Consider the following 14,950-nt stretch of genomic DNA (forward strand, 5'->3'; position numbering starts at 1 on the left):
CATGTACACAGATAATATCTAAGTGTATGAGCTTATCTTAGAGATAATTTTTAATTGAATTAGATCTGTTCTTAAAATATACCAACCTAATTTATCAAATGGCTTTTCCTCCCTAGTTCTGTAGAAAATGTTCTCAAAACACTCGTGAAAAGCTGCCGACCGTAAGTAGCTCCTCAATTTATAAAGCCTCTTACTGTTTCTTTGTGCCTTTCCCCATCTTTAGTATGCTTTGAAGAGGAAATTAAAGATATAAATAGTTTCTGACATGGTGATGTTAGTCACTGGGCACAAAATATCATTTCCAACCCTTGAACTGAACTTTTCAGATTTCATTTATAAATTTAGAAATTTTCAAGTGGTGTGGGTGTCAGTCCCCCATTATAAAGTAAGAAGGTCAATTTATCCATAATCATCTTTATTTGAAACGTTTTTTTATGATTATGATTAGATTTCCTATGATTATTTTTAAAATTAAACATTTTTTGTATATAAATTTTTATTGAAGTATAGTCAATTTACAATGTTGTGTCAGTTTCTGATGTACAGCATAATGCTTCAGCCATACATGAACATACATATATTTGTTTTTATTCTATGATTATGATTAGAGTATGATTACTCAGATCAAAAATATTTCCCAAAATAAGTGTTGTAGGTATTGTATTAAAATGAAAAATAACAAGGAAGTGTCTTGTAAGTTTTTTCCTAGTATTTTTCTCTCTCAGTAGAATATTTGACTTTAAAAAACCATATTCTGATGTTTAAAGGTAAATGTGGACATAGCTTATTTTTAATTAAAGTCTAGTCCTGGGGACTTGAACTGTTTTTCATTTTTGTTTATCAGGCTGTTCTAAGACTACTTACTCTGCTATGGATGCAGTGAATTCTGTTGAATGGAAATTCATATATTTACCGTATGCTTGTAATATGAGTTAAAATTATTTTAGAGATCAGCTATTTACTGCTGACCTACTATACTGCTCAGTCTTGGGCAAATGTATTTTCAATATATAAAATTTCCTTTTTAAGAGGCTTAAGATCTAATGTGAGTCATCATCAATGAGGTGCCTACTGGATTTTAGGTTTTAGGAAATTCATAGAATGCCCAAGCTTTTATTTTGGATTCTGACTCTGAAAAATCAGGAAGTTGACAGTTGAATCTGAAAAATTAGGAAGGGTAATTGATGTATGAGATCTTTGAAGGCAGAATATGTTCTGCTTTTTTTTTTTTTTTAATTTTAACTTGTTGCACAATAATCTGGTACATAAATCCTTGATGAACTTGACAGAAGTATTACTAGAAATGTAATTTTATTTTTCAGGTGACAGAATGAAGTGTGGTTCTCATAACATAGATATATAAAGATATAATAAGATAAAAATACGATGTGTAGGCCAAACCTATGCATGAAATTGAAAAGGTTTCCTAACTTTTTTGAAATACCCAAATCAAAGGTTTTCATATGCTTTTTGTTATTTTAACCCCCTTAGTGGGTGTTTGATAATTATACATGGGTCCTCTTTATCTATTTACCTTTGTTTTGTGTATGTCTGCATGCTTCAGATTTTACTTTTTTAAAATTTTCTGTGTCCCAGGAATATTCTTGCCCATTTCCTAGAATTTTATAATGTGACAGCCTGTAGAACCAGATCATCTAGTCCAGTCCTCTCTTGTGTCCGTCTCAGAGGTCTCTGCGGCCTGTCAAGGGTAAATAGTTTGTTCCCAAGGTGACTAGAGAGTCTTGGGCTGTTGTTCTCTTTCTTACTTCCCTGATTATCCATTTCTTTATTAGACTAGATTCCGTATGGCAAGATTTTTTTTTCTACTACTGTTACACAGCACACAGGAAGAAACTTCAATCATGTTTACATTTCTAGATGACTTGAGTGACTTTGTATTTTATCTGCGGTTTATCAACTTTATAACATTTTTCCAAGTCCATAGACAAGAAAAAAATTTACCTTTTCTTAAGTATGACAGGCTACTTATTTTAGAGTTGTAAAAATGTGTTTCTTGTAGGCTAACTTGACATTTTTAGTGTGTGACGTGTCTTAGGAAGTCCATTCCCCTTCTCCCCTTTTTTGTCAGCCATATTATGACGATGTGGAGCTTTTAGCCAATGATCAGATACATGAAAACCTTCTTTTTTATTAGATATTTTCCAGCAGATGCCACAGCTGAGATGCTAGAAGAATGGCGGCCTTTAATGTGCCCTTTTGATGTAACAATGCAAAAGGCCATCACTTATTTTGAAATATTTCTTCCTACCTCCCTTCCTCCAGAACTTCATCATAAAGGTTTTAAGTAAGTATATACATATCTTGACAAATTCTAGAATACAGCAGGGAATACAGATGTGTGTGTATATGTGTCTGTCTATATATGTGTGTGTGTGTGTGTGTGTGTGTGTGTATATATGCAAACTAGTAAAGCAATAATAAGTAACAAAAAATTGACTAACTCCACCATTATGTTTATTATTCTTGAAGTGTTGAAGGCTAAAACTGTTAAACATAATATTGCATATAAAGAGAATAATGCTTGTATGTTAAGCCAAGTAAGTGAAGGCTTTAATTAAGAAACAGGGAAAGGATAATAAATGCAAAAAAGAGTTGAAAATGTCAATAAATAGACTGTGATAAAAATGTTAAAATTGCATAGAGAGAAAGGAAAAGTGTTTTTCTAAAACTTGGTTTTAACTCTTAATCATGTGTAGTTTTTCTTGAGTCTTTTTTAATTTATTTTTTATTCTAGTGTGCACCGTTTTTAAGAACTAATGTTTCCTCAGATGATTGTAGGTATATAATAAATCCTAGAATGAAAAATACTTATGTTGTACTTTTGTTAAAAAAAAAAGTAGAAGGTATGAAACAGACGGAAGGATAATAGTAATTATGAATATATTGCGGGTTCGTGCTTAGTCACCCAGCCCCCAGCATGTTTCCTATAGTGAGGTGCCAAATCCTTTATTTCTGTCAAATTAGAAATTTTGTATCTAGCTATATATTTGTGAAATTTTAATTAAAATCTTCTAAGATTTCTTTGATATTTGTGAAGATTGGTTAATAATAATCAAACATTTTCTTGCCCCTGTATTTTCTTCTATTTCTTTTATTTGAAATAGTTTCCCTCACTATAATTGCTCCTAACACTTTGTGGCTCATTTCTTTTATGGAACATTTACTGTAGTGCTAGTTAATGGCATAATTACTAATTGGCCTATTAAAGAAAAGAAAGTAAGGGAGGAACAGGCAGTAACAGGAAAACATTAAAGGAGAAAGGCGGAGAGAGGAAGGAGAAACTCAGAAAGCAGTGTTATATAAGGGTGGACAGTTATTTACCAATGAAGTAGAAATTTGGTGAGATGATTCTTTTTAGCATAAATAAATTGGAAAGGACAGAAGTAGCCCCTCGTTCTGTTGTTTGTAACTTTCAGTATTGTTTTTTTTCTAGATTGTGTAGTTATCAGTAAGAATAGATTAAAAAATACAAAGGATACCTGACTTTGAACCACTTTCTATAAATCACTTGCTATTCATAACATTTTTCTCCTCAGACTTTGGTTTGATGAATTAATTGGCCTTTGGGTTTCAGTACAAAATCTCCCACAGTGGGAGGGGGTGAGTATCCCATTTTTTCTTCTATACTTTTTAGTTTGAAAATAAATATGTCAGATCATTTGATTAAGTCACTTCAGTTCCTTAGAATTGGCTGTTAACAATGTTGTCATCAGTTTTTAAAAATTTTATTTGCTGTATTCTAAGAGAAGTAGACATTTCTTTATTTTGGTTTTTTATTAATGTCTGGTTGTATATGCATGTACTGTGAAATGCATGAAGAGTAAGTCCCTGTTTGTTTCCTTTTGTACCCTCATTCCCATGGTGCTGGACTTCTGGTGGATGTTTTCAACGTGTGTTTGATTAAAACTTCTTACTCTGTTTGCATTGTGGATGATGGTTTATCATTGCCCTTTTTAATGAGCATTTCAACTGCAATTGATTTTAAATGAGCGGCAAGAATCAGAACATAAATTTGAGGTTTAAACAAACTGGGTCATAAATCAAATACTAAATTCATTTGTGCCAATAGTGATTGTTCTGAAAAGAAAAAATGGATAGAATGGGACTATGATGCTTTAAAAACAGCAAAGTGCTTACTTAACTCTTTTTTGTTTGTTTGTTTACTTTCAGCAACTAGTAAATCTCTTTGCTCGGTTGGCTACAGATAATATAGGGTACATAGATTGGGATCCGTATGTACCAAAGGTAATAAGAACATTTGAACATACACAACAGCACTGACATCATCTTTACGTCTTTAAGGAGAAATGTGTTTTGTATGCTTAATTTATAGCACTGCATAAAATACTTTTTGACCGTTAGTAAAAACATGTAATTTATAAGGATGGACCATTTATTTTCAAAAAGTAATTGAGTCATATCAAGCTATCATAAATGCATGATTTTTGTCTTACCTTCGCAGGATATGAAGTATAAGTTTCAGAGTGAGTGTCTTAGAAGATGCTAAGAATGTTATTCAGGGTATCATACATTCTTCCCTTTCAACAACTTTTGTGTATCTGATTGCTCTTCTAGAGTGTTCCCCACTTTTTAGATCACAGTGTATACTTTTCTGGAGTAAACAGAGCTTGGAGAATGTCTCTAGATGCAGTGCATCTTCCGTATGGTTTCACTTGTGGTAGAATCACTTGTGGAACCTCTGGAGGGCCACTGTAGGGCATCCAGAGGTGGTTCTGATGCTCACGTGGACAGTAGAGCAGGGCTAGGGAGCAGCAGAAGGCAGATGCTCTGATGGCCTTTGCTTGTGCTGTCTTCCTTTGTTGCTGGCCAAGAGAAATAAGGAGGAGAAGTAGATTTCCCCACCGTTAGCCTTCATATCTGACATGTAATGACAGATTTGAAATATAAATCTAATTGTATTAAAATGCAATTATTTAATGACAGATTAAAATGTAAATTCTTACACGGAAAAATCAAGTCACTGCTAAAATTTTGAGAGGGAAAGTAGTTGGTTAGAAGATATTTGTGTTTTGTGCATTCTTGGATTGAAATAAGAACATAGGAAAAATAGCTTGATATGCATTTAGAGAGAAAGGAGTCAAAATATTTCACATTTAACTGCAGTTATCTACATTTTGCCATTTTAAGTTTGCCTATGTCTCATCTGTCTGTTTTTGGGTACATGGATATGAATGCTTCATAACCACATGCCTGTGACCTCATACAGATACTTAAATGTAATTTTTAATGAATAAAGCAGATTACAAGCAGTATGTCATTTTGCTTAAAAATTAATAAAGTGAGAATACATCCAATAACACTAATATATGAAAGAGCTATTTGATATATGTAAATATTTATTAATTTTTTTCTTTTCTTTTTAAAGATATTTACAAGAATTCTGAGAAGCTTGAACCTACCAGTGGGAAGCAGTCAAGTGTTAGTCCCAAGATTTTTGACAAATGCTTATGATATAGGACATGCTGTAATATGGATCACTGCCATGATGGTTTGTAATGCATTCTGTTTGTTTTGTATAGTTCATCTAAATTTTGTGTTAACCATATAAAAGTTCGGCAGAATTGCTTAAGTCTAGATTAATGGCTTAGTTGGCCACTTGATTCTTGGATATTTTCTGATGTAGTAAGCTTATGTTTATGTAGTAGTCATACTACATAAACTACATTCATACTACTATATAGAATGTAGTCATAAAGGACCATTTATAAGTCTCCTTAACCAATGGACCTTAAAAATAAGAGTCAAAAAAAGTTCAGAGTTTTGATTACTGTGATCATTTTGTAATGTATAGAAATACCAGATTGCTATGTTGTACACCTGGACACAGTTATACCATAGATTAATTATACTTTAATTTTTTAAAAAGGAGTCTGGGATTTAGAGTTTTAAGAGATTCAGAATGTCTGTAATAGTTTTATAGACCATGAACCAGGGTCACAGATAAAAGGACTTTCCCAAGTCAGATTGATAATTGAAAATGATCAAGGTGGGATTTGAACTCAGGGTTCTGCATATGCTCCGTATTAATGCATTTATTGTCAGTGCTCACATAAAACATTACACTGAACACAAAGCTTATTGATGAAGTAATCTTAGTGAAGGGAGAAGTATGAAGAATTATTTTACTGACATCCTTGAAGGAAAGTAAAGATATATCTGCATACTTGGATTTCAATGTCATCTTTCAAATAAGAGTATTAGAATGACTTTATACTATAATTTTCTGGATTGTCATTCATATTGCTTCTACTGTTATCTCCTTTTTGAATAATTCTGCACTTGATCTGTGATACTGTTCTGTGTTTGCTATTTTCTCCTTGGTTATATTTTTGCTTGGTTGTTTCTGTGAGAAAGACAGAATGTGAGAAGCTTAGCTCTTAAATGTCATTATAAATTAAAAGAAAAAAAATTCAAGCTCCTCTTGTTTTTGCTATTTCGTTATTAAATAGGGAAAATTCCATTTTCTTTCTGATATTCAATAAGAGCAAAAACATCTGGATATTTATGATCTTACATAAGCAATGAGCTAGAACTTGTGTTTTAGGAGCCACAAAATTAGTGATTGGCATCAGCCTTGTTTAGTTAATGTTGCTGCTTTTTCTCACAGTTTTTCTTGTTGGCAGCTTCATGTTGTGTTAAAATATGAATATTTAATATAATAAATCTACAGTGCTAATTATGTTAGAATTTTGTCGGTATTTGGGTCTAGAATTATGGTCTAAATTGGGATGCGAACATGGATTTCATTTCAGCAGAAAGACGTGTTCCCAATTAATTTGATAATATACCTTAGGTTTGTGCAGTTGTTTGTTTTTTTTTATTTAAAATAGAGTTGACCAATATTACTATGTTAGTTTTAAATATACTACATTGTGATTTGACATTTGCATACACCATGAATCTATACCGTTTATTGAAAGATCATCTTGAGACAGATAGGTTTCAAGGCCAAGTTATAGTCCTTTATTCCCAGGGTTGTTCAACTTGATAAGGTGAATGCTGGCTTTTTTCCTCATGCCTTCCTCCCTTCCAGGTTATATTGTTGTTTGGGTGGTTGTTTTGTGTTTTTGTTATAGGTTAAGAAAAAAGATTTTTTTCTCTTGTGTCAAAATATGGTCAAATATCATAATCATTCAAAACATTTAGAAGTAATTAACAAAATACTTGAATCCATTTATGTAACTCTTACCTCTTTATTTCCTGCAATGAAAAACTGACTTCTTGACTCATTTAAGGAGTGATTTTTATATGCTTGATGTTACCACTCTTGGTTATTTTAAGATGACAATCTTAGTGACAAGTTGGTTAACTTTGGAGAGTAAACGATACTGTTACTCTAAATTGAAAGATATCTTTTCCATTTTCTAAGTTGGTTCAGTAAGTTTCCCTTTGTTCAGTAGAGTGTCTTGAATTGATTTTTATGAAGTTCATCTGAGAATGGATTTTGACTTTTATTTAGAGATAGAATTGATTTTTGCCAGCAGGATGAATGCGGACAATGTTAGAGATTTATATGTAGACTTGGGCATGTTAACCCCTCGATTTCACGGTATAATTTGGATACTGATATTTTTGCCTCCCCTCCCCCAATTTTTGCACAGGGTGGACCAAGTAAGCTAGTGCAAAAACACTTGGCTGGATTGTTTAACAGCATCACGTCTTTTTACCATCCTTCAAATAATGGCCGCTGGCTGGTGAGTATGTTCATTTTTCACTCTTAGGGTTTGGCGTTTTAAAAAATATGGTCACATGTAACTGTTCCCTATTGCATAACCTATGATATATTTTCTGTCCTTATATAAGCTTTGACCTATGTCAGTGATTAAGTTCACATTAAATTACAGTGTTCACAGAACATACAGAAATAAAGATAATACTAGTGTGATGACTCGTGACAAAATGGCACAAAAGCATGGGATCATTTTTTCAATTTTATTGTGTTAGTTTTTGTTAATAGTTTTTAAGTTGCTTGGTTAAAATGGCTTTTCATGTAATGGAAGATTCATATGATACTAGAAATTAAAACTGAAATTTGAAACATGTTATTAATTATTATCAACGATTAATTGATAAGAATATTTTATTCTATCTAGTTAGGCTATTCAAGCCTTTGTAATAAGATTAGACGAGCTGTTATTTTAAAAATCTTTGCTTGAGAGGTTAGAGAGGAAACTTGAGTATCTCTGTGGGAAACAGAACCTACCTAGGACCTTCTGCTTCTGTGTCCCCAGAACAAGTTAATGAAACTACTTCAGCGGTTGCCAAACAGTGTTGTTAGAAGATTACATCGTGAAAGATACAAGAAGCCTTCTTGGTTAACTCCTGTGCCTGATAGCCATAAGCTGACTGATCAAGATGTTACAGACTTTGTACAATGCATTATTCAACCTGTCCTCTTGGCTATGTTTAGCAAAACTGGTAGTTTAGAAGCAGCCCAGGCTCTGCAGAACCTTGCACTCATGAGACCTGAGATGGTAATACCCCCTGTACTTGAAAGGTAAGTGCAGCTTTGCGTGTTCCACTGAAGCCTCAGCCGAGGCTACGTTTATTCTGGTTATCTCTTTGCTCTTCTGCTTGGTTTTCTTCTTTGTGTCTTCTGTTTTGCTATCTCGGTGCTTATTCCTGTTCCTAGACATTTTAACCTAATTATTGGTAACTTTATAAAGGTTTATTGGAGGGACAAGAATACTGACATGAAAAGGGTTAAATAAGTATTTTGAATTATTTGCACATTTTAGTTACTCAAGTTTTTGCTCATAAAGCTCTGGCTTTTTTTTTTTTTTTTTTTTTTTTGAGTGTCACAATATTGAGAACACAGCGGTGAAAGTGATTTTGGATTTCTGTTAATTTCTTTGATCAGTGGTAGCAGAGAAACTTTGGTTATCAATTATTTTCATACATTGTATAATCTTGTGTGTATTTCCACAGTGTAGGTTTTACTGCATTCATTTTGTTTTGAATGTTGAAATAGTAACAAAAATAGTTTTCCATTTGCCTAGCCACTCAAGAGCAGATTGCTTAAGCTTTCTGTTACTCCTCTGCTGCCTGAACTTAAGCTTTGTGAGTCCTCTCTAGATGTCTTTGTCAAAAGTAGAAGAAAAAAGTTGGTTTTTGGAAACCAGAAGGATCTAAGAATTTGAGTTTCATAAAGCTCTTTAGATTTGTCCAGGGTCCTAACTGGCAGAATGTAGATGACGGCCTGTGTTCTGACTCACTGTTGAGACAGGAAAATTGGTGACATTTACTTGGGGAAGCATATCCTGTTAAAGATCTTTGCTGAAATGGGGCTCTGTTATTGGTAAATTTGAGTTGCTTGTGCTAACTTGCCCTACCCTCTTTGCTTAAATATGTAAATTGTACCTTGCTTTCCTGACCTCCCCCTTGCTCTTTGTGTGTACACGTCTTGGGGCCCTGAAACTTCCAGCACATGTAACTTAAGTAGGAAATGGAATGGAGAAGTTAGACAGCTTCTGCTCTGTCTTCAGCCTGCAGTGTTCTTTGCTACCTGGCCTCTGTGTGATAGCAGAAGCTGGTAGTCAGTGGCAGGTCCCTTGATGTTCCTTGAAGAGAAGAGACTTGCCTCTAAGGAGGGACTTCAAATGTTTGCATAATTAAAATTATAAACTTTGAGAAGTTTTCGTGTTTCTTTATTTCCTCTTGTTTTGCCTTATTTCAGTGTTTTCCAGCTGAAGAATTATGAATATTGAGAAGATAAATTTTTAGTAGAAGTAACAAGGCTTCTGAATACAAATAAAATTATCGCTCATGTTTTTCTTTAGTTCTCACTTTTTCGACAAATTTAATATCAACATATTGAGTGGTTGGTTGCTTGGCCAAAATGAATATTTAATTGACAAATTGACAATGCAGTGACAGTGTTTTGAGACCCTTTCAGTTGTGATTTATCCTGTTTAGAAGTGGCATGAGTACAATTATTTTTTTGAATTTTTTTTCTTCTTCTATGAAAGCAAACGTCTTTTAAAAAGTAAGAATGTGGAGGAAAAATTTTAGGCAGTTTTGTGTCTCCTGAAGACAACCTCTGTTAGAGAGTTTGGTTTGTTTTATTCATCTTTTAAAATAACATACATTTGGTTATTTTAAAAAGCTAGTTATAAATCCTCCTTTTGTCTACTTTTAATGGAATTTTTCTTAAAATTTACCTTTTCTATATAAGAGGAATTTTAAATGACAGCATTTTAGATTTGTTTCCCCTTTAGGATAGATTCTCAAAAGCTAAATCATTAGGTCATAGAGTTAATGTTCTTGGCTCTTAAATACTTAATTAGTGATCAAAGATTGCATTTGTCTTGTTCCCCCTAATGTATTCACTCTAGTGTCAGGAATATTCGTTTATGCTTATGATAGCTGATTTCTAAGTTTGAAGTACAAGCTTTAAAAAAGTATAAAATAGACATTTCAGCATTTTAGTAAGATTGTTTTTCCTGTGAAAGGGAGGGGTGGAGTAGTTGTAACTTGTTATTCCTGAATTCCCAAAATTACTGACCATTAAATTAGGTGTAGTTCTGCTGGAATGTGGAAATGGATTAAGATGGTTGAAATAATGCACAGTTTACCAGTTTATTTTTCACTGTGGAGTTTGCATGGAGAAAAGTGGTGGGATGGCAGGGGATTGGGGAAACATTTACCTTTCCTTTATTTGTGTCATTTGGTTAACTTTAAGAGCAAATAATAGTCAACTCAAAATATTCTGTTAACTGTGAACCTTTAATCTAAAATGCAACTTATGAATTTAGTATATTTAATGTATTATATATGTTTACCTGTGATGGAAATTTCTTAATACTCTGTTTTCAAACTGTAGAACATACCCTGCACTAGAGACTTTAACAGAACCTCACCAGCTCACAGCTACTTTAAGTTGTGTAATTGGAGTAGCCCGCAGTTTGGTATCAGGTGGCAAATGGTTTCCTGAAGGTCCCACACACATGCTACCTCTGTTGATGAGAGCATTGCCTGGGGTGGATCCAAATGACTTTAGTAAATGCATGGTGAGCATATTTATGGTTCTGCTTTGTATCTAAGTTAAAATTGTGTAAATGGACATCTTGTTAATTTTTCTTCAAATATTCTTTAGAATATAGTACAGTGTAAAATGTATTAATGGTAAGAGTTATATCTATAGGTGCCCAAGTTAGATCTGTGGATGGTTAGTTGATCTATGTAACATCTTCCTTCATAAGTAACTTGCTGTAACCTGTATTCATGTATGATACTACAATGTTTTACAGCTCATTGTATATTTGCTGTTTTCCTTAGCAAAGGCATTAAAAATCATAGCATCTGATCATTTGCACTTCCCTTCATCTACACTGGTGACAAGGAGCATAATAAAAATTAATGGGTCTAAAATGCCAGATCCCACTTACACACACGTCTTCGCCTGACTTAAGCATTGTTTACCTTCCCTCTTCCCTGGCCTTTAGCTTCTGTGTTAGCATTTCTATTTACCTTTAGTTTAATGTTCTGTTTTCAGTGGGAGGCAAAGTAACTTCTCAGTGATAAGAGGTCGGAGAACTTTGTGCTTAAACCTAATAAATAACTATATGGAAATACAGTTTAGTAAAACTTCATTACTCAAGTAACAGCTAATTAATAGTGAGGGACCTTAAAATGTTCAATTATAAGCAAAAAACTTCCAGAAAGGCTGTTGTGGATCTTCCCTCAGGATAATTTATTTGGGTCCTTTATTGTAGCTTAATGTATACTTATAATTTTACTAGAATTATATAAATTAATTTTAAATCTTTTCATCTTTCTACAGATCACATTCCAGTTTATAGCAACATTTTCCACTCTGGTGCCTTTAGTAGATTGTTCATCCGTACTGCAAGAAAGAGATAACCTCACAGAAGTAAGGATGCTTTCTGGTTGTAAAAGGATTGGTTAACTGAGTTCTTATGGTATATGCTTAGTAATATTTGATAGTTTAAATGCAACTTTGAGAGATGCTAACAAATTTAAATTACTATTTGGTGACTAGAATGACATAAATGGAGGGCCGGGTCATCATTGGTAAGATAATCTGCAGAGCACACACCAAAGGAGGTGGGTCAGAAATAGGCTATTTTTGTAAATAACTGACATGTTGAGGTGTATTTCAATATTTTTTTTTCACTTTTGAATGTTTTTTTAAGCAGAAGTAGTGGCATTTTGTTTTTCCATCTTACGTTAGGAATAAATCTATTGGGGTTTGGCAACTAACACAAATTTTCATTACTCTCTGGTATTTTTTTAAGAACTATTTTCTTTACTGCAATCATATCACTGCTTGCTGTATACACCAGCAGTTTGAAAACTGTTAGTAAACTGTTTGAAAATTGGTAATAAAAATGGCTGCCTGACTTTGGCCCTTACAGAATACATTAATTACTTCTTATTTTGGTTCCTGGAAAGTGGTAGATGAGTTATTCTAAATTGATACGGGTTTATAGTGCTATTTCTCACAGTGCTCAATATGATAATGTAGTGTTAGCTGTATTTTGTAGATTATAACTGAGTTTTGGTTGAGAAAAAAATGAAAGACTATTTTTAATTTTTCTCCACATTGACATGTTACAGGTGGAACGAGAACTTTGTTCAGCCACAGCTGAATTTGAGGATTTCGTCTTACAGTTTATGGACAGGTGAGCAAGTACCCTAGACCTGCCCTGTATCTGACATTCAAAAAAATGACTGTCGCGTTGCAGCAACGTTAGTCTCTCTCTGCATTGCAACCTGCATTTAACTGCTACCTAAGATCGGTGCTTCTGAAGTTAGAAAAGGCCAGTTGATTTTTGAGCTGTGGACAAATTAAGTATCTATCACTTGAACAGTCATGACAATAGATATTTATCTAATCATCATCAGAAAATGTTTAGCCAGTTTTTAATTGCTGAAATTTTACTTTCTTTGGGTTGTTTAGATGCTTTGGACTTATAGAAAGTAGCACTTTGGAGCAAACAAGAGAAGAGACAGAAACTGAGAAAATGACTCACTTGGAGAGTTTGGTCGAATTAGGTCTGTCTTCTACGTTCAGTACAATCCTCACACAATGTTCCAAAGAAATATTTATGGTAAGAGTGCGTTGCTGCAAAAAATTATATTCCAATCTAGTAGTTTTATTTGCTGTTTTAAAAATTGAACTTTAAGTTACTTTAAGTGTACATATCATGCTATCCTTTCTTGCCATACTAAAATTTGAAAAAGACCCAGAGTTGATCCTCATTATTTGCAGATTCTGTATTTGCAAAGTCACCTACTTGCTAAAATTTATTTGTAACCTCAGAATTGGTACTCTCATCGTTTTTGTGCACACTTAAAAAAGTGGCAAAAATTTGAGTTGTGTTCAGCTGAGGTCAAATAAGGTGACGTTCTGTCTTGTTCCACTTCTCATACTGTAAACGAGTGTCCTGTTTTCATCTGTTTAGTACCAGGCCTTTCACATTTTTGTATTTTTTAGTAATTTTGCTGTTTAAAATGATCCTCAGGAATAATGCTAAAGCACTCTCTAATGTTTTAAGAGTAAGAGAATTGTGGTGGGCCCAATGAAGAAAATAACATGTTTTAGGTGAGCTTCGTTCAGACATTACAGTGCTGTTAGCTACGAGTTCAAAGTTAGTGAATCAACAATAATATTAAATAAGTTGTTTTTATACAGAAACATATATAAAACAAGATTATATATCCATCAGTTGATGAAAATACAACTGGAGGCTTAAGGGAACTTAATCCTGTATTTCCCCTAGGAATGGTGGTTCAATATTAGTTGCTGATTCAGTGCTCACAGTGACCTATAGAACATAACTCCTACAAATAACAGGAACTGACTGTATTTTTTAAATTTACATTTAAATACTATTTGGGAGGAAAGTTTTAAAAGTTGTTCATGCTGTCTTATGATAGAAATTAAATCCTAAATGTAAAAATCTGGCAAACTGATGAATGAGAAATAGTTTGTCCTCATAAGGCATTCTGTAAGCATCTGCTTATTCAGTGTTGGTTAATACCTGTTAAATACAGTGTGGTCTTTATCTCCATTTTTCTATTTTACCACTCTATTTCAGTTTCTGTTTCTTCTGTCTTCATCTGAGATTATCATTGTTCAGTATATTTATCCTGGTTAAAAGCAAAACTGCTTTACAGCTGCATGAAATATTTACTAAGATTATGTTAGTATAAAGAAGTTAATACAAATAATTTATTTTATCAAAATCTTTTGAAAGGAGTTTATAATTTTCAGCATTGTTAATTCACATTTAGAGTGCATTCTTTCATTCAGCAATTAAGTTAAAATTCTGTAAATTGATTGTAAAATTAAATAGAATGCTTCAAGTCTTTTAGAGGAGAGAGAAATAATTATAGTTGACAGTTGTCAGAATGACAAACTGAATATTAGATATTCCCCCAAATTCCCTTTGTTTTATTGAATTAGCCAATAAGATAATTAAATTGCACTTGCTTCCGGCAGCTCTAATTTTGTGTTTAACATTTCTGTAGAAACAAAATCTTGTGCCTCAGATGTTCTGTTCACTTTAGGGTCTCGTGCAAAGGTTGTTTGTAGACTGAATGTAACGTTTTAAGCAAATCCTTATACATTCATATGGTTAAAATTTTCCTACTTGGTTACTTTTAGTATAGTCTGAATATCATTTTCTTTCATAAGACGTTTAATTGTCTTAAAAATACTGATTAGGACATTTTCATTTCTTACATGTCTTTTAACAGGTGGCCCTTCAGAAGGTTTTTAATTTTTCTATTTCACATATATTTGAAACAAGAGTAGCAGGCCGCATGGTGGCAGACATGTGCCGTGCTGCTGTAAAGGTGAGTTGGGTTTTTTGACTGCTGAATTAATGAATCAATAACCATCAGGTTTATGATTAATCACTTTAGGCATGCTTTTTATACT

The 14,950-nt window shown here is 33.2% G+C and overlaps 1 protein-coding gene across 1 annotated transcript in view; it reads left to right on the forward strand.

The window, feature by feature from the left end:
• PSME4 (proteasome activator subunit 4) overlaps positions 1-14,950 on the forward strand; it is an 85,335-nt gene that overhangs the window by 26,217 nt on the left and 44,168 nt on the right. The window contains exons 4-15 of the mRNA XM_010990271.3: positions 117-161; positions 2,156-2,305; positions 3,558-3,621; positions 4,192-4,266; positions 5,408-5,530; positions 7,644-7,736; positions 8,274-8,539; positions 10,865-11,051; positions 11,825-11,914; positions 12,622-12,686; positions 12,965-13,115; positions 14,767-14,865. Of these exons, the coding sequence (XP_010988573.2) occupies positions 117-161; positions 2,156-2,305; positions 3,558-3,621; positions 4,192-4,266; positions 5,408-5,530; positions 7,644-7,736; positions 8,274-8,539; positions 10,865-11,051; positions 11,825-11,914; positions 12,622-12,686; positions 12,965-13,115; positions 14,767-14,865 (1,408 nt within the window). The remainder of the gene's footprint in view (positions 1-116; positions 162-2,155; positions 2,306-3,557; positions 3,622-4,191; positions 4,267-5,407; positions 5,531-7,643; positions 7,737-8,273; positions 8,540-10,864; positions 11,052-11,824; positions 11,915-12,621; positions 12,687-12,964; positions 13,116-14,766; positions 14,866-14,950) is intronic.

Source organism: Camelus dromedarius, chromosome 15 (assembly GCF_036321535.1).
Source record: "Camelus dromedarius isolate mCamDro1 chromosome 15, mCamDro1.pat, whole genome shotgun sequence".
Taxonomy (NCBI): domain Eukaryota; kingdom Metazoa; phylum Chordata; class Mammalia; order Artiodactyla; family Camelidae; genus Camelus; species Camelus dromedarius.